The sequence below is a fragment of the Theropithecus gelada genome, chromosome 5 (assembly GCF_003255815.1).
Source record: "Theropithecus gelada isolate Dixy chromosome 5, Tgel_1.0, whole genome shotgun sequence".
In the NCBI taxonomy this organism is placed as follows: domain Eukaryota; kingdom Metazoa; phylum Chordata; class Mammalia; order Primates; family Cercopithecidae; genus Theropithecus; species Theropithecus gelada.
The window spans coordinates 6284306-6307856 of NC_037672.1; the positions used below are offsets into that span (position 1 = coordinate 6284306).

The window sequence follows — 23551 nt, forward strand, 5'->3', positions numbered from 1 at the left end:
GAAAAGGCACTGCGGAAGGGCACGTACCTATTGGAGAAAGGGATGTGGGACGGGGTGCAATAGCTGTACTGGTCCATGATGTGCGTGAAGATTTCCTGCTGCTCTGAGAGGGATGGGGACCCTCGCCACACGAACTGCAGCCCCTGCAAGCCGAGGAGGAGAGTGAGGCTGGAGGGGCCATGTGGCTGCCCCAGCTCCACTTTCCTCAGCCCCATCTGGGTGTCTCCTGCCTGTCCTCACCTCAGCCCTCCCTCAGTGGTTCAGGGATGAGATCTCCCCTGCCGTTTCCTAAGACTGGCTGTGGGATTTGCCCTCTGGAAGCCGTGCTCATTCACCCCACGCACTCCTCAATGCAGGATTTTCTCTGCCAAAGCCTGTAGAATCAGCACCTTCTAACTCTGCTTGAATGCCCCCAGGTGCAGGAAGCTCATTACTTCTCACCAAGTGTGTAGTTTATTTTTTATTTTTTATTTATTTTTTTTGAGACGGAGTCTCACTCTGTCGCCCAGGCTGGAGTGCAGTGGCATGATCTCGGCTCACTGAAACCTTCACCTCCTGGGTTCAAGTGACTGTCCTGCCTCAGCCTCCCGAGTAGCTGGGATTACAGGCGCCTGCTACCACGCCCGGCTAAGTTTCGTATTTTTAGTAGAGACGGGGTTTTTGGCCAGGCTGGTCTCGAACTCTTGACCTCATGTGATCCGCCCGCCTCACTCAGCCTCCCAAAGGGCTGGGATTACAGGCGTGAGCCACTGTGCCCAGCCGGAAATGGGGTCTTTACAGAAGTAATCAAGTTAAAATGAGTTCATTAGGGTGGGTCCTAATACAATAGGATGGATGTCCTTAAAAAAAGGGAAAATTGAGACACAGACATGCACACAGGGAAGATGATACGGGGCACCAGGAGAAGCGGGACATCCACAAGCCAAGGAGAGAGGCCTGAAGCAGCCCCTTCCCTTGCACCTTCAGAGGGAGCGTGACCCTGTCGACACCTTGACCCTGAACGTGCAGCCTCTAGAACCATGGGACAATATGTTTCTATTGCTTAAGTCACCAGTCTGTTGTCCTTTGTTATGGCAGCCCCAGCAAATGATGACACTATCCCATAAGGTTGCTGTGAGGGTTAAAAGAAATGCAAGATGAAGGTGGGCACCAGTGGCTCCCGCCTGTAATACCAGCACTTTGGGAGGCTGAGGTGGGTGGATCGCTTGAGACCAGGAGTTTGAGACCAGCCTGGCCAACATGGTGAAACCCCGTCTCTACAAGAAACACACACAAAATTTAGCTGGGCGTGGTGGCGCTCACCTATAATCCCAGCTACTTGAGCGGCTGCGGCACAAGAATCGCTTGAACCCGGGAGGCAGAGTTTATAGTGAGCCGAGATTGTGCCACTGCATTCCAGCCTGGGTGACAGAGCAAGACCCTGTCTCGAAGAAAGAAAAGGAAAGAAAGAAAGAAGGGGGGGGGAGAGAGAGAGAGAGAGAGAGAGAAAGAAAGGAAGGAAGGAAGGAAGGAAGGAAGGAAGGAAGAGGGAGGGAGGGAGGCAGGGAGGGAGGGAGGAAGGGAAGGAAGGAAGGAAGGAGAGAAAGAGAGAGAGAAAGAGAGAGAAAGAGAGAGAGAGAAAGAGAGAAGGAAGGAAGGAGGAAAGAAGAAGGAAAGAAGAAGGAAAGAAGAAGGAAAAAGGAAAGCAAGCAAGCAAGCAAGCAAGCAAAGCAAAGCAAAGAAAAGAAAAAGAAATGAAGGATGAGTAGGGCCTGGTACCAGGCCTGGCACTCCCAAGGGCACAACTGAAGGCAGCATCTACCATGGTTGTTGTTGCTACTTAAGTCTTGTAACAGTTGCCCACACACCTGAAGAATCACAGCGTCTCTGCTACCTGTTCCAGCTAAACACGCCCTGCCATTCCTCTGGTTGTCAACCCCTGCTTACTGAGTGCCATTCTGCTCTAGTCCCTGTGGGAGGCCCACAGAAGGGGTCAGCCCTGCCTCAGGCCCAGCTGATGGGGATAGGGGTCTGGAAGCAGGAGGCAGCCAAACTGTGCCCGTAGCTCTGTGAGAAGCTGGGTGTACAGGGAGGGCGGTCCTCCTGGTGGGGGAGACGACAAGAGCAAAGGTTAGGGGACAGCCCCGTGGTCTATGCAGCTGCCAAGAATTCCCGAACACTCTGGCATAGAGCAGCAGCTTTCTACCATGCTCTGATCCAAGGAAGGAAGGGAGGAGCAGTCGCTGGGCGGCAGCAGACGCGGCACACCACTCACCCGGGCCTCCTGCATGGCTGCCTTCAGGTCGTAGTCGATCCGGGAGCCGAGGTGGGCGTTGAAGCCTGCCAGCGCGAATAGGGTGGGGGTCGTGGCAGAGGCGCCAAATGGGTCAACGTGCCAGGAGAACTGTGGCCGGATCCCAAATGTTTCATAGAGAAATCCGTGTCCTTCTGCAAAGACAGCATCACCCTGCTGGTGCCTGGAGGGTGGGCCTGTGCCTCCCGGCCCCACGCTCACCCAGGGGAACCTGCCTGTCCAGTGGGTTGCAGTGCCAGCTACTGGGCCAGGCAGGGTCATGCTGAACCGCAGAGGTGAGGGTGTTAATTATTAACTTTTAATCATGGTGAAGTACATATAACGTACAATTTACCACCTTAATCATTTCTAAGTGTACAGCTGAATAGTGTTAGTACATTCACACCGTTATACAACCACCACCACCATCCCTTTCCAGAACGTTCTCCTCTTCCCAAGTTGAAGCTCTTGTCCTCATGAAACACTAACTCCCTATGCCCCTCCCCAAGCCCCTAGCACCCCCATTCTACTCCCTGACTCCATGAATTTGACAACTCTAGATACCAGTGGAATCACACAGCATTAGTCCTTCTGTGACTGACGTATTTCACTCTGCATAATGTCCTTAAGGTTCCTGCATGTTATAGCATGTGCAGGGGTGAGGATTTTTGTGTGAACTTAGATAGAGCACTGATTTTGATGATGTGATGAAGGTCTCGGACATCACCAACAATAAAAGGTTAAAAGTGAACTTCAAACCTAAGTGTGTGGTGGTTCAAAGACGTCCAAGCCTAGCAATGTGGCTCATGCCTGTAATCCTGAGGTGGGAGGACTGCTTGAGCCCAGGAGTTTGAGACCAGCCTGGGCAGTAGAGTGAGACCCCATCTCTACACATGCACACAAACTTAAAAAAAATTAGCCAGGCGTGGTGGCACATGTCTGTAGTCCCAGGTACTTGGGAGGCTGAGGTGGGAGGATCACTTGAGCTCAGGAGGTTGAGGCTGCAGTGAGCCGTGATCCCACCACTGCACTTCAGCCTGGGTGACAGAATGAGACTGTCTCAAACAAACAAACCAACAAACAAACAAAAAAGAAAAGACATCCATAAATCATTGCTACTTCTTCAAGAGATGAGGCTTAGGGCCTAGAGGGTGGCCAGACTCAGTGACTCACTTCTAACAAACATAAGGAGGCAGAAGTGCCTGTGTGTCCCTGAGGCAAGAAGGTGCAGGGCATGCAGCTTCTACTGTGGCTGCTCTTGTCTGCTGTCCTGGGTCACTGCTCTGGGAGGCCAGCTGCTGTGCCATGAGCAGTCACACGGCAAGGAACCAAGGCCTCCTCTCACAGCCACAGAAGCCAGCCTGGAGTAGACCCTCCAGCCCCAGTCCAGCCCTCAGATGACACTGCCCCATCTGACTCCTTGATAGCAACTTCTCAAGAGGTCCTGAGCCAGAACCCCCTGGCTAAGCCACTCCTCAGCTCCTCACCCATAGGAGCTGTAGATTCAAAATGCTTGTTTTCAGAAGCCCCTGAGTTTGGGGGCAATTTACTACATGGAGATAGATCATGAATACAAAGGGCTCCATGCCAGAATCACCCAACCATTCATTTATTCATTTATTACTTAAGAGCCACCATAGTAAACCAGATATTGGGTTCAGTGGTGCAGGGAGAAAGAAAACCCCAGACTTGTATAAGGCATTGATTAATGTTCCCCAAGTCCTTCCCCGAAATATAATCTTTTAAACACCTTGAGAGATGGGTGTCATAATCCACACTTTAAGACTGCTGAACAACATCTCAGAGAACTCTCATAACTGATCTAGACTCAAACTGCCTTTCACTGATGAACTCGCAGTCCTGGAGACCCTGGCTGAGGCTCAGACGATGCCTGGGGTGCGGGGACTGAGCAGCGGTCAGACCCATGAGTAAGGCCAAGACAGGGCAGGGGGTGACTGTGGGAGGTGAGGGGTGGGGCTGACGTCAGGTGCACAGCAGAGGTGACAGGGGATCAGAGGGAGCTTGGACTAGGATGTGGGCGGATGCTGTGCATGTGTAAGCAGAGAGGATGGAGAAGGAGCAGCCAGAGGGTCGGGGGAGCACAGGGGGAGTGCTAGCTGCAGGATGAAGGAGGGCAACAGCACTGCACTGAGAGGAGCCAGGAGCTCTGGAAGGTGCGGCCTCGCACCAGACAGGGCGGCCAGTGGGGGCAGGCTGACGGCTGCCAAGTCAGCACCCGTTCTTCACTGGCAGAACCTTCCCTCTGTTCAGGGGGCACCATGCCCAGCCTCAAGGGATGAATCACAGTTGATCTAAGCCAAATGTGGCACGCTCACTCCCTCTTGTCAGATATTTGTTCCCTCAGTCTGTCTGCCAGCTGGAGGAGCATTGTTAAGTAATGAACTGGGTGGGAGGCCATCGAGCTGAGCCGGCTCCAGGCCTCGGGTTCCTCCGTTAGCAAACCCAAATCCAACTCAGTGTAAACAGGAAAACAGAACTTAAGCTTGACCCATCGGAAACTGCCAACCAACCTCTAACGAGGGACTGTTCACTGTAGGCACATGTTTTCTTTGTCTTACTTTCAGGAGCACCTTATAGAAGTTTCTCCCTCATATGCCCCTAGTGGAGCCCTGAACTGCTCACAGTCTAGTACTTCCTGATTCAGGAATCACTGTTGGTTCAAATGAATGCTAACATTTTAGCGTGTCTAAGTTTATCCAACAGAATAGACCATGGCTATAGAAAGCCCCCTCTCTTCCTTTTACTGCCTTGAATGTGGTGTCTGGTAACATGATGCCTGGAGCTATGGAAGCCATCTTGTGACCACAAGGGTAAGGACATGAGAATCACAGATATCAAGGTACTGCAGAACCAGTCCCAAACTATCCCCATCTTATTAAGTAAACAGTAAATGTTCTTAAGACTCAAGTCGCTTTGTTACAAGTAGTTAGACAAGCATGAGTCGGGCAGGCGAGGGCTCTTCCCCCACCCACTAGGAATGTTGGGTGATGGTTTGGCAATTATCATATTGCCTCTCTAAAAGTAACAAATTGGCAGCCAGCACTAGGGAGAGGGCATTTCCTGATGGTCCACACCTGTTGCACTAACGTGTTAATTGAACGCAGGTGCCAGGGAGACACAACGTCCCAGGCACGTGGATTAAGAGACAAAATGGCGGAGTTTGACCTTCCAGGGGCACTCCACTGGAAAAGGGAAGAAAGCGTCAGAGGGGCATGCGTGCAACTTCCTAAACACACTGCATGTGCTTACCTCCCAAGGGTAAGGAGGTCACTGTGCGTGTGGGTAGCCCAGCCTAAGGAAAGGATCACGGGAAAGGGGACCAACCTATAAAGTCCTAGGATCGAGGATCAACACAGCACTTGACTTTCACGTGCCCACTTGGGACTCTTCCAAGCATACTTTCCTTTCTTTCTCGTTTTAAAGCCTTTTTAAATAAACTTCCACTTCTGCTCTGAAACATGCCTCAGTCTTGTTTTCTGCCTTATGCCCCTCAGTTGAATTCTTTCTTCTGAGGAGGCAAGAATTGAGGTTGCTGCAGACCTGTACAGATTAGCTGCTGGTAACTTGGGTACCTTCCACCAGTAACAGCTTTCCTCAGGTTTTCTGGTCCTCTAGCAGAAAGCATTCCTGAGACTTCAGGGTGATTCATGACCAAAACTGTTAATTGGCCTCTGATATACATTTTGTCCTTCTTCCTTTTAGTATCAGAACCACACACTCCTTCTTGGTTTCAGCAGGGCACATGGACTCCCAGCCAGAGACTACATTCCCCAGCCTCCTTTGCAACTGGTAGAGATCACATGATATCACTTTGGCCAATGGGCTGTGAGCAAAATAACAGACTCTATTCCCCAGCAGTCCCTGCAGTTGAGGGAGGCCATGTGACTAAGTTCTGGCCAATGGAAATGTGAGGAGTGATGTGGGCCGGTTCTAGGTCGCCTTTTACAAGTAAGCTGCCTGCCCTGGCTCCACCATTCCCTATCCCCTAGTTGCTGGAAGGACAACTGAGTGGGGTGAGCCAGCCTAGACTGCAACTCAGGCAGGAAACACTGTTGGGGACGGCTGAGCATCAAGATGGAAGCAACCTGGATCCCTGGGTCACTCCATGGAGCAGAGCCACCCAATCACCAGAGTGGCCTGCACTGCAGACTTCCACAGGAAAGAAACACACTTTCCTTCTTGTTGGAGTCACTTGGTCTCTGTTCAACCTGCTGAACCAATATCCTCACCAGCATAATGACCAGGCCACAAGGAAGCTCACTAGCATGTGGAGGGCAGAGGCCAGGCTGCAGGGGCTGAGGGTGAAGTAGTGGGAGGTGTTGGGGGGTGAGGGGGTGGTGAGAATAAATGTCACTACAGCCTGAGCTGGAGGGGCTTGCTTTACAATCATGTTGAGATCGGGAGTTCAAGACTAGCCTGGGCAACATAGTGGACCCCATCTTAAAAAAAAAAGAAAAATTTGAAGAGACAATTTAAGTGTGTTTTTAATACTGCTGGGGGCCGGGCTTGGTGGCTAACGTCTGTAATCCTAGCATTTTGGGAGGCCAAGGTGGGCGGATCACTTGAAGTCAGGAGTTCAAGACCAGCCTGGCCAACATGGTGAAATCCCCATCTTTACTAAAAATATGAAAATTAGCTGGGCATAGTGGTGCATGCCTGTACTCCTGGCTACCCAGGAGGCTGAGGCATGAGAATTGCTTGAACCCACAAGGCAGAGATTGCAGTGAGCCGAGATTGCGCCACTGCACTCCAGCCTGAGTGACAGAGTGAGACTCTGTCTAACAACAACAACAACAACAATGACAACACTGCTGGAAGGAGGCAGACAGACAAGAGAAGGTGGAAGAGAGTCTGTGACACAGGAGAGGGATCGCTGATTGAGTGGGAGGGGAGTGGGGTTGGGGTACAGGGCTTAGAGCTTGGGTTTGAATGGCCAGGACAGCAGTGGTCATCCAGGATGGCCCAAGGTGTCTCCTTGACTCTCGCTTGGACCCTGTGCCTCTCAGCACCTCTGAGGCGGGAGCTGGGCTCTTTCCCCTCAGGATAGGGGCGGGGGGTTCTTTCCCTGTGGCACCTGCCACTCTGCTGGGCCTCCGCTAAACATCCCAGCTGGGGAGGTGTCCCCTCAGGGAGGGGCATGAAAGCTCTTACCCCCGGGGGCTGCTGCCCACACCCAGCTTTTCCCTGTCACTGCAGTGCTGGGAACAAATGCTTTTCCCCTCACTAGAAATGTCACATCTAAAATTAAGGTGGTGTTGGCGTGCCTGCCGGGAGCAGGAGTTGGGGAGGTAAAGGCTGGAAAGGTGAGCTCACGGGCAGGCCCGGCGTCCCAGGCCCTGGCGGGCAGCCAGGCGTGGGTCTTGGTTAAGGAGATGCTTTGGCACCCCAGTACCCCAAGAAGCAGGTTAGAGGTCTAGAGGCTGCGCCAGCCTGATCCTGTCTTCCTTTGCTGTCCAGGGCCTGTCCCGAGGCAGGGGCTCCACCAAGGTGAGATGGAGATGAAGGGCCTGGAAGCAGTGAGGGGTGATCCAGCCTCTCTCACTCCAACGTATCTGAGAAAACCATCCCAATGTGGACATAATTCACAGCCAGAATGCCTGGCACATCTGAGATGGGTGGTCTGAAAAGGCCACCCAGAGAGTCTGATACACACACTCTTCCCCCGCCCTAGGGACTACAAGTTCAGAAAAGAGCCCAGGCCAGGCACACGTGGGCTTGAGCGCCAGTTCTGCTACCTACTGCATACAAACCCCACACCTCTCTGTACCTCAGTTTCCTCATCTGTCAAATGGGGCTGTGAATAGTACCACCTGCTACCAGGCTGTTCTGAGGCAACTAAGAGTACGTGGCAAAGCGCTTGGCTCGGCCACGAGGGAGAGGGGCTCAGCCACAAGTAACCTTCCTGACTTGGCCGGGCTAGGGTCGGATCTGGGTCCCATCACTTAGCTGGCGGTGGGCACATTTTGATAGCATTTGAGCCTCAAACTTTTTTACGAATAAGCATTTGTAAGATTACCCATCTACCAGATTGCCCTGAGGACTGAAAAAAATACGTGTACATCTGGTACCTAGAACAAGGTGGTTATCATGAAAGGAACCCGCGTGTCTGTATCCTGAGAGCCCCATGAGCTTGGACAGGTTTGGAAATGGAGCCTCACAGCATCCGCTCTCTCTCGTGTCTCCGGGGGCTCTTCCTGCCCCAGGGTGACACAGCCGGAGGTTCCCTGGGGCTTCCAGTTGCCAGGGCAGACCTGCAGGGTCAGCACTGGGGTATCAGCACTTAGGCATGGTGGGCTGAGGCCAGAGGCGAGGTACCCCAGCGGTGGGTACCCTCAGGGCAGGGCAGTTCAGCGCCCACCCCTTGCCCAGCCTTGCCCAGTGAGCAGTGCTCTGGGCCAGACCCTATGCTGGGTGCTGAGATGAGTCAGATGGGGGTCCCTGCCAGGGGCATCTTGAGGTTCAGCGGTTAGGGGGGGAGGTGACACAGAACTGCAGAGACTCAGAGATTTCCCACGGGAGGGGCTTCTCAGCTATGTCTTGAGGAGGAGGGTGGAGAACGAGGGGGAGCACTGCGTGAAATGGCACAGGTGAGAAACAGCCCCAGAGCCTCCTCGCTGGTGCAGGTCAGGAGGCAGGTGGGGGACACGCCTACAGCGTCACATGTGCCCTGGCAGTGGGTCTGTGAGGGGGCGTGGGGAAGTCTGTTGGGATGGATCCCTTGCCCATACTTCACACGGGGGAGTGAAAGAGCAGGGGCTGTGGAGTCAAGGAGTCACAGCAGGCGGCTGAGGGCAAGGTGCTCACTCTGAGCCTCGCTCTCCTCCCCTGTTACCTCTGGGCCTGTGAGGATGCATGGCGACAAGCAGGGGCTGAGCTCCTGGTCGCGGGAGGAGCTCTGTCTGTAGGGCTGTGTCCATCACGCCTCCTTCTCATGGAAGGGCAAGTCTAGGGCTTGAGCAAAGTCCAGATGTAAGGCGATAAGAAACTGAGACAGGGGAACGTTCCAGATTAAAGAAGAGAAAAGGGAGAGTGCCAAAAACATCCTTTGACAACATTGCACTCCGCCTCGATGTTTTACAAATGGGGAAATCAGGGCCCACGCTGTAGTGGAGTGACTGTGGACTTGGAGCTTCAGTCCCTAGGCCTGGACTCAAGTCCGGGCCATCTGCCCTGGAGAGAGTCACTGCGTTTCTTTGGGTCTCAGTTTCTACGTCTGCAGAATGAGACTGGGCATCACCATGCCTCACCATCAGCCTGCCATTAGGATTGGCTGGGGTGTCACTGTGAAAGGCATTTGGTAAGCGGTGAGTAGAGTGCCCCATGGCACTGTGGGTGCTGGTGCTGAGGACGGTGGACACGATGGTGAGGGACCTGGTCGTGGTGGTGGTGGTGATGATTGTGGAGGTGATGGTAGTAATGGATGTGGTGATGGTGGTGGTGACAGTGATGGGTAGTGATGGTGGTGATCATGGTGATAGTGTTTGGGAGGTGGTGGTGGTGATGGTAGTGGTAGTAATGGTCATTGTAGTGGTGAAGATGATGGTGGTAGTAGTGATGGTGGTGATGGTAGTGGTAGTAATGATAGCAGTAGTGGTGGCCATAGTGGTGGTGAAGGGTGGTGGTGATGGTGATGATGGTGGTGGTGGTAGTTGTGGTGGTGATGGTGATGGTGGTGGTGGTGGTAGTTGTGGTGGTGATGGTCTTTGTGGTGGTGAAGGGTGGTGATAGTGATGTGGTGGTGGTGATGGTAGTAGTAATGGTCATTGTGGTGGTGAAGGGTGGTGGTAGTGATGGTGGTGGTGGTGGTGGTGGTAGTGATGGTCATTGTGGTGGTAAAGGGTGGTGATAGTGATGTGGTGGTTGTGACAGTAGTAGTAATGGTCATTGTGGTAGTGAAGGGTGGTGGTAGTGATGTGGTGGTTGTGACAGTAGTAGTAATGGTCATTGTGGTAGTGAAGGGTGGTGGTAGTGATGGTGGTGATGGTTGTAGTGATGGTCATTGTGGTGGTAAAGGGTGGTGATAGTGATGTGGTGGTTGTGACAGTAGTAGTAATGGTCATTGTGGTGGTAAAGGGTGGTGACAGTAGTGGTGATGGTAGTGGTAGTGATGGTCACTGTGGTGGTGAAGGGTGGTGATGGTGGTGGTGGTGGTAGTGGTAATGATGGTCATTGTGGTGGTAAAGGGTGGTGGTGGTGGTGATGGTGGTGGTAGTAGTCATGATCATTGTGGTGTTGAAGGTGGTAGTGGTAGTAATAATGAAGGTGGTGATTGTGATGGAAGGCAGCAAACATTTGCTGAGCATTTACTAGGGAACCCACATCCTACCAAAGTGCTTTATTTGAATTATCCCAATTTAATAGTCACAACAACCCTTTGAGGTAAGTATTACCATCAAACTCATTTTATCTATGAGGAAACTGAAGTTACATTCCTTTCCAGGGTCACAGAGGAGGGAATTGGCAGAGCCAGGATATATTGAGACCATCTGACTCCAGAATTCATGCTGTTAACCCCCATGTTCAACTTCCTTGGTGAGGCATGAATACGGCACTAGCAAATCACTGTTTTCACTGGTTAACATTCCCCCACCCCACTAAGAGGGGCAGACAGAGCTCAGAAGCTGGGGGTTCTGATACCGCGTCCCAGTCCCACTGGAGGTCCTGAGGGACCCCGGGTGCAGGGTAGGGTGGCCAAACCTGTGAGCTGCAGGATCTGGTCATCAAGGTGTGTCACGGCCTCGTCATGCATGACCTGGCCTCCGATGACAAATTCCAGGCGTCCTTCCTCCAGGAGCTGGCGGACCTTGACATGGGCAGGCAGAGAGAAAAAAGCCAGTTACAGCTCCTGAGCATGGCTGGGTCTATGGGGGACACGCTTACAGCGCCACTCCCCACCCTTGCTTACTCTGCAAAAGCAGGGCAGTGTCTGTCCTGGTCCACACTGTGTCTCCACCACTTAGAAATCATGCAGCCCTCACGGGGCATTTGAGATATGTATTTGTACATATAAGATTTGCTTAAATCTTATTTTATTAAATAATTCGAAACTTTAGAAAAGTTTCAGAAATAGAACAAAGAGCTCCCATATCCTTTCCCAGGGTTCACTCATCACTACCGTTTTTAACCTATTTGCTTAATACCCCCGTCTCTACACACATAACACCTTTATTCCACCTTTGCTGCTAACCAAGTTAGCAACAGCATACCCTTGACGTTACGCACTTCAGTATGTGTACACACAGCTGTTTATAGGCGGTACCTTTGGTTTGTTTCTTAAGGTGCACTATTTGTAGATCATTCACTCAACACATGTTAAGTGAGCACCTAGTATACAACCGACACTGTTCAGGCACCGGAGGTTCAGCAGTGAATGAAGTAGGCAAAAATTCCTGCCTCCAGGGAGCCCCGCCACAAGTTTCCTGCCCAGGTCTTCACTGGGCCATGCAGTGAAGGGCTAGGAGACAGACCACTGGGTTTGGTGGGGTCCACCTGAAGAATCATGGGCCGCCCACAGGATACCCTGGAAAGGCCTGCCTCGAGTCAGGCATGCCTGGCCCAGAATCCCACCTGCCCCTTACAAGCTGTGTGACTGCAGGCCAGTAGCCTGCCCTCTCTGAACCTGGAACGTCTCTTTAACTCGAGGTAACAGCCCCACTATCTGGCAGCATCAAGTGGCCATTGGATGTCCGGCTCCTTCCCGTGACTCTGGTGGGACCTGGTGGACACCCTGCTCTCTCTTCTCGGCTTCACTCCCTTGAGCAAGTCGCTTGGCATCTCTGAACTTTATGTTCAGCAACTGTTCTGAAGGCAGGTGGATACCGGGGAGGAAACTAAGAACCCCTGAATATCGTCCTGGGTGCTCACACCAGGGCTTCAATCTTGGCATGACCTCTCTGCAATGGGGCGGTCACCCCGCTTAATGGAAGTGGAATGTGCGGTTCGCAGAGGCTAGTCATGTCCCCCGGTGCGGGGGCAGGATGGGACCCAGGCTGCCTCACTGTGCAGTGGGGACTCTGACTCTCCATCCTGTATGAAGTAACCTGCTGCCTACCCTCGAACCACAGGGACTGTCGCAACCTCATCAAGGGTCATCAGACCCCGGGCCCAGGGGGCCAGGCAGCTAACACAAATGAGAGAAGAGGGTGAGGGCTCGGGGACACCTGGGATGCCTGGTGTCAGGAGGCACTGCTGACTTAGTACCAGCTGGCACGGAAGTGCATACCTGGGTTGCCAGAGCTGGCAGTTTTTTCAAGAGTAGACAGAAATTCAGGATTAAATTGAAAGCAGTCTCACAGGCATGGAACTGACCATAAACCTTGATCTAAACAAGGCTTGTGAACAGCCCGGTGGGGTTTTGGCCCTGTGATTTACGCCAGCCTGGCCCTGGCCCTGGCTAGAACTGCCCCATTGAGTTTTCCGCCTGGGTCTTCGCCAGGCCACTGGGCCAGCTGAGTCACCTGGTGACCTCGTTACCTGGTGTTTCTGCTGCTCCGAGGCGACGCCATCCCACCACAGCCGGAAAAACTCCTGCTCTACCGCGATGAACCGGCGCTGCTGGCCGCGGGCCAGCTCTTCCACCACTGAGGTGTAGACATTGGCGGCGTATGCCTGCATGCTTTCCTGGGGGAGGGGACAGCATCACACCAGCCCCGGTCTAACACGACCAAGTGTCCCTGGGGCCGCTGCCATTCGCTGGGTGTGTCTGCACAGAGTTGGGGGCTCTGCCCTTCCTTCCCTGCTGCTCACTCACCACACAGCTATTAGGCACCCGCTCCACACCAGGCTCTCCCCACTGGATGGGATCGTGCTCTCCTGGGGGAGAGGGACGGGGAAACAGACACCCTGCATGGGCAGAGACACGTGCCCTCCCAGACCAGGGGTCAGGGACAGCTTCCCAGAGGGGTGAGCAAGCTGGGCCCTGAGCGTGCAATTGGGGGGGCTGGGCCCTGAGTGTGCCATTGAGAGGCAGCACAGGAAAGTCTTAGGGCCCAGTGGGGGTGTGGTCCAGTGACCCCAAAGGGGCCTGCTGGGGCTGAAATGATGAAAGCTGGTGCTGAGAGGAGGAGCTCCCCAGGCTGTCCCTGAGGTCTAGCCATCTTCCTCCCCAAGGCTGGGAGCTCCAAGGACCAGAGCTGCAGTGTGTTCCCGTCCGAGTCCCCAGGGCCCTGCACTCGGGGTGCCCACAGAGGGCTTAAATTAATGGAAGGAGCACCGAGCAGGGAGCCAGGAGGCGTGGGACTTATTCCCGGGTGACCTTGGGCAAGGCACCAACCCTCTCTGGGCCTCGGTTTCCTCCTCTGGAAACTGGCTGTAGTGGGCACGCTTCCCCTACCCTTCACAGATGGGGAAACTGAGGCTCAGGGACCAAAGCCCCTCGCCCAAAATCCTGAGCACAACCAGGAGGTGACCACAGGTCCACCTTCACCCCTGTCCTAGGGGGCGGAGGACGCTGAGCTGGCTTCCAATATTCAGCCCCGCAGGGGACCAGCCCGGCCCCTTCCCAGCGGGCACCTGACATCCACCTGCTCTGAAGCCAGCCCCACCCTCTCCTGCTCCAGGCTTCCCTGGGAAATGGGTTACTGCTGTCAACCCCCATGCCCCTCCCCAGCCAGGAATGCAGGGGCCCCTTCAATCTGCAACACCTCCAGAAGGGGTAATGGGGGTGCAGAGGCAGGAAGTGACTGGCTCAAAGTTAGCGACGCAACCAGTCAATAGCAGCGTGGGGTCCTGAACCCACTGAGCCTCCTTCTGCGCCGGCATCGGGCCCCGGGACACAAACCCACCCTTGGATTCCGCGGGGAGAGGGAAGCTGCAGCCTTGGGGGCGCGCGGGGCGTCGTCGGCACCTACCTGCACAGTGTAGACCCAGCCCACGTCCATGTGGCTGTGGGGCACCACGAAGGCCTGGATGGGGTCGGCGGACTGGACCCCCGGCGGTCGCAACAATAGCAGCAGTGCCAGCAGCGGCAGCCAGCGAAGCTGCCCCATCCCTGCGGCCGGCCGGGAAGGAGCCTGGCCCACTTCCGGGTCCGCGAGGGGCGGGGCGACCGCGCGGGCGGGGACGCGGCCCATTGGCTGCGGGCGGGGGCGGGGCCCATTGGCTGCAGGCTGGACGCCCACCTCAGGAAGCGCGGGAAGGGTGAGCTGGAGGCGCGGGGCCCGCGGGGGGCAGGGCGCCTGCTCTTTGCGGTTTAGCTTTCCATCCCCGTCTGCAGCTTCCTGGCCTTCCCCCCGTCCAGCCTTTCAGCCCCATCTCCCCCAAGCCTGCCAGATCTCCCCCATCCAGAGGAGACCCCTCCTCGCCCAAAGCCCACACTCTGGTGGTGCCTCTCGGAGCCTGTGCCTCTTCGCAATACCTGCATCCCGCCCTCTGGACTCGGCTCCAGGATTCAGAGACTGCCGTGCAAAATTCAGCTCAGCACGCACCCCGTGAGCTCTGCCACCAGGAACCTTCCCTGACGACCCTTTCCCTCCTCTCCCTCGCGTCGAAACCCCCATCTGGGCGGCACCATGGGGGACTTGTTATGGGACTGTCTCCTTTTTTTTTTGGACAGGGTCTCACTGTCTCCCAGGCCGGAGTGCAGTGGCGCGATCAGGGTTCACTGCAGCCTTGACCTCCTGGGCTCAAGTGATCCTCCCACCTTGGCCTCCTGAGTAGCTGGGACCACAGGCGCGCACTGCCCCGCCCAGCTAATTAAAAAAAAAATTGTAGACATGGCGGCGTCACTATGTTGCCCAGGCTGCTCCCAAACTCCTGGGCTCAAGCGATCCTCCTGCCTCCGCCTCCCAAAGTGCTGGGATTACAGGCATAAACCACCATGCCTGGCTCAACTGTCTCCATTTTAAGGAGGATAACTGGCTTTCAGAGATAGTTCCTGACTTGTCTGAGATCACGCAGTTAGTGGAGGAGCCAAGACAAGCTTTCTGGGTTACTGGATGGTGACCTGGGGCGACATGGGTAACCTCGCTGAGCCTCAGTGAAATGGGGCAGATAGAGGAGCTGTGAACGAAGTGAGGATGCACCCAGGCTGAGAGCGTGAGCACAGCAACCCTTGCCTGCATTCAAGGGAGGTGCGGTCACCTTGGTGCAGCCTGATGGGGACTGTTGTCTGGAGCCAGCCCTGTCCACTATTCCCTGCCCCAGAAAGCAAGGGTCTGTGGCTTAGGGTTTACCATCTGAGAACCACATGGCTGTGCCCCTGCCTGGCATTTTCTAGCGGAGCAAGAGCTGCAGCTCTGAGCAAAAGTGCTGGTCCTCTTGCCCGTTCATGTAACAAATGGAAACTGAGAACAGGTTTTCCAAGCAGGTCTGCCTCCTCCTTCTGTCCTTAGGACCCCTGCATCCCCATAACCTCAGGTCAGATGCTCTGAGCCTGATGTGGACAGTACTCACTAACACATATCCCCATGGCCAGCCAGGCTCACAGCTGGACTCCACTCTCCAGCCTCTGCATCCAGGTGCGGCCATGTGGCTAAGTGCTAGGCAATGGGTGGGGGCGGGCGCTGTACTCCTCTTCCAGGCTGGCCCCTAACAACCTCCTGTGGGTGAGCCCTGCTCTCTTTCTCACCTACTGCCCCAGTGGAGGGCACTCCGAGGACCTCAGGGAGGTCAGAGCCACCAATGGAGGCTCTGAAGAACCACATGGAACTATGAGGAACCCAAAGAGCTGTGACAAGAGGGAGAAATAAGCTTTAATTGGGTTAAGCCACTGAGTTTATCAATAAGGCAGTGTCACAATCTTTGGCAGACTGTATTTGCCAAAGATGGGCTCCACGACATTACCCACCCCCCCAAGCTCTTTGTGGGATTTGGTTGACAAGAAAAACCGTACTCTGTAAAATATCTCAAAAGGTTTATTCTAAGCCAAATATGAGTGGCCATGGCCTATGACACAGCCTCAGGAGGTCCTGAGAACAGGTGCCCAAGGTGGTTGGGCTATAGCTTTATACATTTTATGGGGACAGAAGTTACAGGCAAAGACATGAATCAATACATGTAAAGTATACATTGGTTTGGCCCAGAAAGGTGGGACATCTTGAAGTGGGTGGGTGGTGCTTCCAGGTCAGAGGAGGATTCAAAGACTTCCTGACTGGCAATTGGTTAAACGAGTCAAGCTTTACCTGAAGAGTTGGAGTCGGCAGAAAGAAATGCTTGAGTTAAGACAACGGGGTTGTGGAAGCTAAGGTTCTTGTTATGTAGATGAAGCCTCCAGTTAGCAGGCTTCAGACAGAATAGATGTGCAAGTCTCCTGGGACCTTAAAAGGTCCTGGAAAAGAGCTAGTAAGGGAAGGAGATTCTCTACAGAATGCAAGTTTCCCCCACAAGAGATGACTTTGCAAGGCCGTTTCAAATTATGTCAAAGAAAATTTATTTTGGGGTAAAATACTTTGATTTCCTTTGGGGCCTGCTCTCTGTCATGTGTTGCTATACTAGAGTCACGTTACTGTTGGTATCTGATTGCTACAAAGGGTGTTCTGTCAGTCTTAGGAGGATCTCTATGTTAATGTTAATGCTGGTCAGTTGTGCCAAAACTTAAAGGGAGGAGGCTGTAATGAGGCGTGTATGACCCCCCACTTCCCATCATGGCCTGAACTAGTTTTTTTTGTTTTTTTGGGGGTCCCCTTGGCCAACAGGGGGTCCATTCTGTCAGTTGGGGCTTGTAATTTTATTTTTGGTTTACAATATGATCTTGACCTTCTTCCCTTTGGGAGATAGGGTCTTTGTCTCCTCCCACTGAATCTTGTTTATTTATTGTTTTTTATTTTATTAATTTTTGTTTTTTAGAGATAGTCTTGCTCTGTTGCCCAGGCCAGAGTGCAGTGGTGGACTCCTAACTTACTTCAGCCTCAAACTCCTAGGCTCAGGTGATCCTCCTGTTGCAGCCTCCTGAGTAGCTGAGACCACAGGTATGTGCCATCTTGCCTGGCTAATGAAAACTTTAAAAAAAATTTTAGATATAATATCTTGTTATGTTGCCCCAGCTGATCTTGAACTCCTGGGCTCAAGGCATCCTCCCAGCATCACCTCGCAAAGTGCTGAAATTATAGGTGCATGCCACCATGTCCAGCTAATTTTTCTTTTCTTTTTTGTGGACAAGATCTCTCTGTGTTGCCCAGGCTGGTCTGAAACTCCTAGCCTCAAGAGATCCTCCTAAAGTGTTGGGATTACATGCATGAGCTGCCTTGCCTGGCCCATGGGTGGGCTTGTGACACACTTATGACAAAGAGAATGTAGTGAAAGTGGTACTATGTGACTTCCATGACATCCATGTTCACTGGAACACTCATGCGTGGAGGCCTGAGTTGCCCTGTCAGCAGTCCAACTACCCTGAGGCCACCACACTGTGAGGAAGCCCAACCAACCCACATGGGGCAGACCACATGGAACAGCTCAAGATCACCATGCTGTTTCAGCTCCAGCCCCCCATCTGACTACAACCACATATGAGACCTCATGTCATTTTCTCTCCCGCCCACTGTATCACAGCTGTGTAGGTTTCATTTGTACTTTCCTCAAGGCTCTTGCATGAGCTCTTGCTTCACTTAGTCTCAGGCTTGAAGCTGATACTCACAACCCTCTTCTGAATTACTCATTCAGATCCCTTTCACCCTCAACTAGACCCATGCTGGACTAGATAGCTTACGTGGTGGGTTGCACCAGATCCTCACCCCTGTGAGACTGAGCCCCTGGTGACCATTCCCTTCTTGAACCATAGCTGCTCACTTGCCTATTTGCTGACTACATCAGGTGAAAGAGTCCCGAGGGACACCCATGTGGGTGGCACACAGTCTTCGCTGCTTCCATTGTGTGACAGCAACCTTACCTCCTCTGATGGTTCAGGTGAACTGCCCCTGCTCGATGGGTGACTCTTCCTCTGCCTACCGATGTCTTGACATGAGTAGCCTGGCATGACTGGTGTCGCTTAGTGGAAGCATTCCCCCTTTGGAAACCAGAACCTCCGAAGCTGCAGACTCTGCAGTTGTGTGGACAGGAAGCACAAATTCTCCAAGTAGGTCACTGAGAGTGATGCTAAGTGAGGCTATTCCTGCTTCCATTCTTTGATTCTTAGGTCCAGGTATTTTACCTACTGGGGACACCGTGTACTGGTCATTGACTTGGGGTATACATATACCTTGGAGGATGGTGCCCTTGCTTCACAGGTGGCACCTCGAAGCTGGTGCTGTGGCTGAGCCTTCAACTGGCCACTCCATCCTCCCATCAGCCTCTGGGTGGTACAGCACATAATAGGACCACTAGACACCATGGGTGTGCCTGCGGTTGCCCCTCTTTTGCTCTGAAGTGGAGCCCTTGGCCCAATGTGATGTTACACCCTCGTTTTGGGCTCTAATACTGGAGCAAGCCAGCCACCATGTCATGAGGACTCTCGAGCCATCTGTGGAGAGGCCCACCTAGGGAGGAACGGAGACCTCCCACCAACAGCCGGCACTGTCCTGCCAGCCTGGGCGTGAGTGCCTTGGAAGCAGGCCCTCCAGCCCAGGCCCGGCCATTCCCGAGGACATTCTGACTGCAACCTCAGGGAGGCCCATGAGGCAGCAACACACAGTGAAACCACCCTGGATTCTTCACCTGCAGACACCGGGGTTATCATAAACATCTATTGCTGCTTTCAGTCACACTTCCTGAAATATTTGGGTATTTTCCCCTAGTGTCTGGTTACCTGAGTCAGTGAGCATCAGTCCTGTTGGGGAAGGAGTAGGGGATTCCCATAGGCCTTTGTCACGATGTTGCAGAGTCCTTCTTCCTGGGAACACGCTTTTCCCTTCAGTGGATGGCATTTGGATTTGAAAACTGGCTCAGGTCTGGACACTGGGCAAGGGATCAGGATTTCTCTTTGGGGTGGCTGCTCTCAGCCTCCTAACCCCATCTGCCTTGATTTGTCCAGAGAGGATGGGCCAAGTCTTACCTGTGTCAGCCATCCATCTATCTTGCCCCTAGGGTGCTTCTTTCTCTCTCTTTCTTTCTTTCTTTCTTTTTTTCTTTCTTTCTTTCTTTCTTTCTTTCTTTCTTTCTTTCTTTCTTTCTTTCTTTCTTTCTCTCTCTTTCTTTCTTTTCCTTTCTTTTTCTTTCTCTCTCTTTCCCCTTCCTTCCTTTCTTCCTTCCTCTCTCTCTTCTTTCTTTCTTTCTCTCTCTTTCTTTCTTTTCCTTTCTTTTTCTTTCTCTCTCTTTCCCCTTCCTTCCTTTCTTCCTTCCTCTCTCTCTTCTTTCTTTCTTTCTCTCTCTTTCTTTCTTTTCCTTTCTTTTTCTTTCTCTCTCTTTCCCCTTCCTTCCTTTCTTCCTTCCTCTCTCTCTTCTTTCTTTCTTTCTCTCTCTTTCTTTCTTTTCCTTTCTTTTTCTTTCTCTCTCTTTCCCCTTCCTTCCTTTCTCCCTCTCTCCTTTCTTTCTTTCTTCTTTCTTTCTCTTTCTTTCTTTCTCCCCGCTTTCTTTCTTTTTCTCTCTCTTTCCCCTTCCTTCCTTTCTCCCCTTCCTTCCTTTCTCTCCTTCCTTCCTTCCTCTCTCTTTCTCTCTTTCTTCTTTCTTTTTTTTCGGAATTTCACTCTTGTTGCCCAGGTTGGAGTGCACTGGCATGATCATGGCTCACTGCAACCTCCACCTCCCATGTTCAAGCAATTCTCCTGCCTCAGCCTACCGAGTAGCTGAGATTACAGGCACTCACAACCATGCCCAGCTAATTTTTTTTTTTTAAGTAGAGATGGGATTTTACCATGTTGGCCAGGTTGGTCTTGAACTCCTGACCTCAGGTGATCCACCTGCCTCAGCCTTTCAAAGTGCTGGGATTATAGGCATGAGCCACCACACCCGGCCAGGTGCTGTTTTCTATCAAGCATCTCCATGGCTCGCCATGGACCTCACTGCGTTCCAGCCTTGATGCTTGTTAAAGTGATTGCATTGACCTTGCTTCCGGTGGTTTGGTGTGCGCTCCCAGCCCCTTATTTCTGGATCCTCTTATTCCCAGCACTCTCAGCAAGCCTCGTTCTGTAATGGCACCTCCCACCACCCACCCTGGCCTATGGCAGACAGCCCTACCCCTGAGCTACGTGGTGAAGCCAGTGCCGGGTCAATGGGACGTCCTCGGTGGTGTCTTGTGGAACGCTGTCACCCAGTGGGTTTTCTGTCTGCTCTGGTCCATGCCCACTTCTCTGTCTTTTGATCCCTTCTTCTATCATCTGCCATCTTTCTCCAAGTTTCAAGAGCCACTTCAGCAGTGTGTTAGCACTGTCTCCTGCTGTTAAATCCGGTGTGACTGGTGTCTTAGTCATCTTGGGCTGCCATAAGAAGAAACCACAGACTGAATGGCTTAAACAGCAGACATTTATTTTCTCGTGGTTCTGGAGGCTGGAAGTCCAAGATCAAGGTACCAGCAGGATCAGTTTCTGGAGAGAGCTTGCTCCTTGCCTTGTACATGGCTGTCTTCTCCCTGTGTCCTCACATAGGCTTTCCTCTTTGCATGTAAGGCGGGGGGAGGCAGGAGGAGAGGGGGAGAGAGAGAGAGAGAGAGAGAGGCAGAGAGACAGAGAGACAGAGAGACAGACAGAGAGAGAGAGGGAATGAGATCTGGTGTCTTTTCCTCCTTTTCTAAGGATGCCAGCCTTATCAGGTTAGGGTCTCACCCTGATGACCTCATTTTACCTTAATCACCTCCTTATAGGCCCTATCTCCAAATACAGTCACATTGGGGGTTAGAGCTTCCACCTGTGAATTTTTTGGGGGATACAATAGAGTCCATAACAACGGGAGAAGGCCCCCATTTCACGAGCTCCTCCTGCCCTTGATCCAGTCCCAAGAGCACTGCCCCACCTCCACTGCTCCATGCTGGCTGGGTCCATAGCTCCTTCAGGGTGTAGTCTTGTCCTCCCTGGCTGGTCCAGCATGTCCCCAGGTGGGTGTGGTTGTGACTTAACCCCAGTGATGAATCTGGTGGTCGGCACAGTTTGTAGGTGGATTCTGAGGGCAGGATGTTTGGTCTTCCACGTTGAAGGCTGCGGTATCATCTTTAGGCAAGGAGAGGCTGTTATCCTCTGAGGGAGGACTTGGGCACTTCTGCAGGCCCAGGGGGTCCAGGTAAATCTGGGGAACCACAATTGGAGACTGTGCATTCACTCAGACATCTCATCATGCGCTTCTTGGAGTCCCACTTCTTTGTGATCAGGGCTGGAAGCTTGGCATTGCAGACCTGACAGGATTGGGCACCTGGCCTACTCTGCAGCTTCCCTCTTCATAACTAAGCCCTGGGCTGGTTCTTGCTTTTTTTTTTTTTTTTTTTTTTTGTCGGGGCAGTGTTTTTGCTCTTGTCGCCCAGGCTGGAGTGCAATGGCGCAATCTCACTGCAACCTCCACCTCCCGAGTTCAAGCAATCCTCCTGCCTCAGCCTCCTGTGTAGCTGGGCTCACAGGTGCCTGCCACCATGCCTGGCTAATTTTTGTATTTTTAGTAGAGATGGAGTTTCACCCTGTTGGCCTGGCTGGTCTTGAACTCCTGACCTCAGGTGATCTGCCTCCCTCAACCTCCCAACGTGCTGGGATTACAGGCATGAACCATGACACCCGACGGGGATCACATTTCAACCTGAGATTTGAAGGGGGCAAATATCCAAACTCCATCAGGAGGGTAGGGTAGTGGGTACAGTTTTTAATTGGGTACAATTTAAAGGGGTGCAGTTTTAAATAGCAAAATCCACATTGAGAAAGGGACATCTGAGCAGGAGGTGTGGAAGAGGGCGGTGTGGATGTCTGGGGACCAAGCTTACCAAACTTACTGGGCAGCAGTCACTGTAAGTGCAAAGGCCCTGAGGCAGGACCATGCCTGGTAAGCTCAGGAGCCAGCAAGGAGGTCCCTGTAGCTGGAATGGAGGGAACCAGGGGAAGAAAAACAGGAGGGAAGGTTCTAGAATGGGGGACAGTGGACAGATATGGGGCTTTGTGGGACTTTGGCTTTTACTCCGAAGGAGATGGGAGCCATTGCAGGATTTTGAGCAAAGACTGAGGTGATCTGACTTATGTTGTAAGAGGATCCCTCTGACTGCTGTGTTGCTGGGTGGAGAACACACCAGACCCGGCTGGGCCAGAAGTGGGGAGACCAAGTAGGAGGCGTGTGCAATAGTCCAGGTGAGACATGACGGTGGTTAGGACCTGGGAATAGCGGTGGAGGTGGTGACACGTGGTCGGGCTTGACTGTGTTTTGCAGGAAGAGCTGACAGAACCTGCTGGTGAATATGATGTGCTGTGTGAGCCATGGGGAGGCAGGGATGATGGTGTGGTGTAGGTACAATGTGCACAGGCCTGTGTTGACACAAAGCATTTATTTCATTTCCCTTGGTCTCTTCTAATGGCTGGTCTGAGTTGGTTTCTTTTTCCTCCTCAACTGTTTTCTGAGCTGTAACAGCAGTGAGAGAGTGTCCCTCCTGGCCCCGGGGACACACCCTTCTGTGGCTGGGGTTGGGGGAGGGGATTCCTCACTGCAATGAAGTAGGGGGAGTCTCCTGGGTGGGGGGAAGTATCTGGGCATCTTCTGTGACAATCTCAGATGAAAGTTCGGCTTCACTTCACGGGGGGTGGCATTTCACTGCAGGGACAGACTACAGCCTAGAAACATGTCTTTCTAAGAACAGGCTCTGGCGTGCCCAGCCCGAAGAGGCTATTTTAGGTTTTGGGTTCTGTTACTTTGGTTACTAGTAGCAAATTGTTGTCAGAAAAAAAGCTGGTGCCAAATGTGTATCCCCCCCATCCCCCACTCTGATGTGATGTACTGCAAAGGCTTCCCATTTGAATCAAAGCTCTGTCATGAAAAACGCAGGATCCAGAAGGGCCAATACAGCGACGTGGACTGTTTCAGGTTATGCCAGTGTTCTCTGGCATTGACGCTCCTCAAAGCGGCCATCGCTGCTCTTGCGAAGTGTAGCGTGTGCCCTCGCCCTTCTTCACCAGACTTGTCCCAGGTGACTCACAAGGAGCAACAGCCTGACCTCTGTAGGTGTGAGAGTTTGCGATAGGGACCCACCAGCCTCGTCTCCCGTTCAGTCCGGACCCTGTGACGTCAGCACTCTTCGTCCTCCTGAGCAAGTGGGAGAGTTCTGGGGAACTTCCTCTTGCTTTAATGGGTGAACTGCTTGGGACTACGTCCAGTGCCAAACGGTCTTCCCGATCAGCAGCAGGGACCCTGGCATACTCCTGGCATACTCCTGCCCCCAAGCCTTCCATGGCTACCCAGTGTCTCTCTCAGGAAGCTTCATCCTCAGCTTGC

At 52.9% G+C, this 23551-nt stretch overlaps 1 protein-coding gene across 2 annotated transcripts in view; it reads right to left on the reverse strand.

The window, feature by feature from the left end:
- The window catches only part of MAN2B2 (mannosidase alpha class 2B member 2), a 46749-nt gene extending 32438 nt beyond the window's left edge, over positions 1-14311 (reverse strand). For both annotated transcript variants that reach the window (XM_025386498.1, XM_025386497.1), the window contains exons 1-5: positions 14143-14311; positions 12767-12913; positions 10991-11096; positions 2255-2427; positions 28-143 (exon numbers count right to left, since the gene is read on the reverse strand). In XM_025386498.1, the coding sequence (XP_025242283.1) occupies positions 28-143; positions 2255-2427; positions 10991-11096; positions 12767-12913; positions 14143-14280 (680 nt within the window). In that variant the 5' untranslated portion in view covers positions 14281-14311. The remainder of the gene's footprint in view (positions 1-27; positions 144-2254; positions 2428-10990; positions 11097-12766; positions 12914-14142) is intronic.
- Between the last annotated feature and the right edge of the window lie 9240 nt (positions 14312-23551).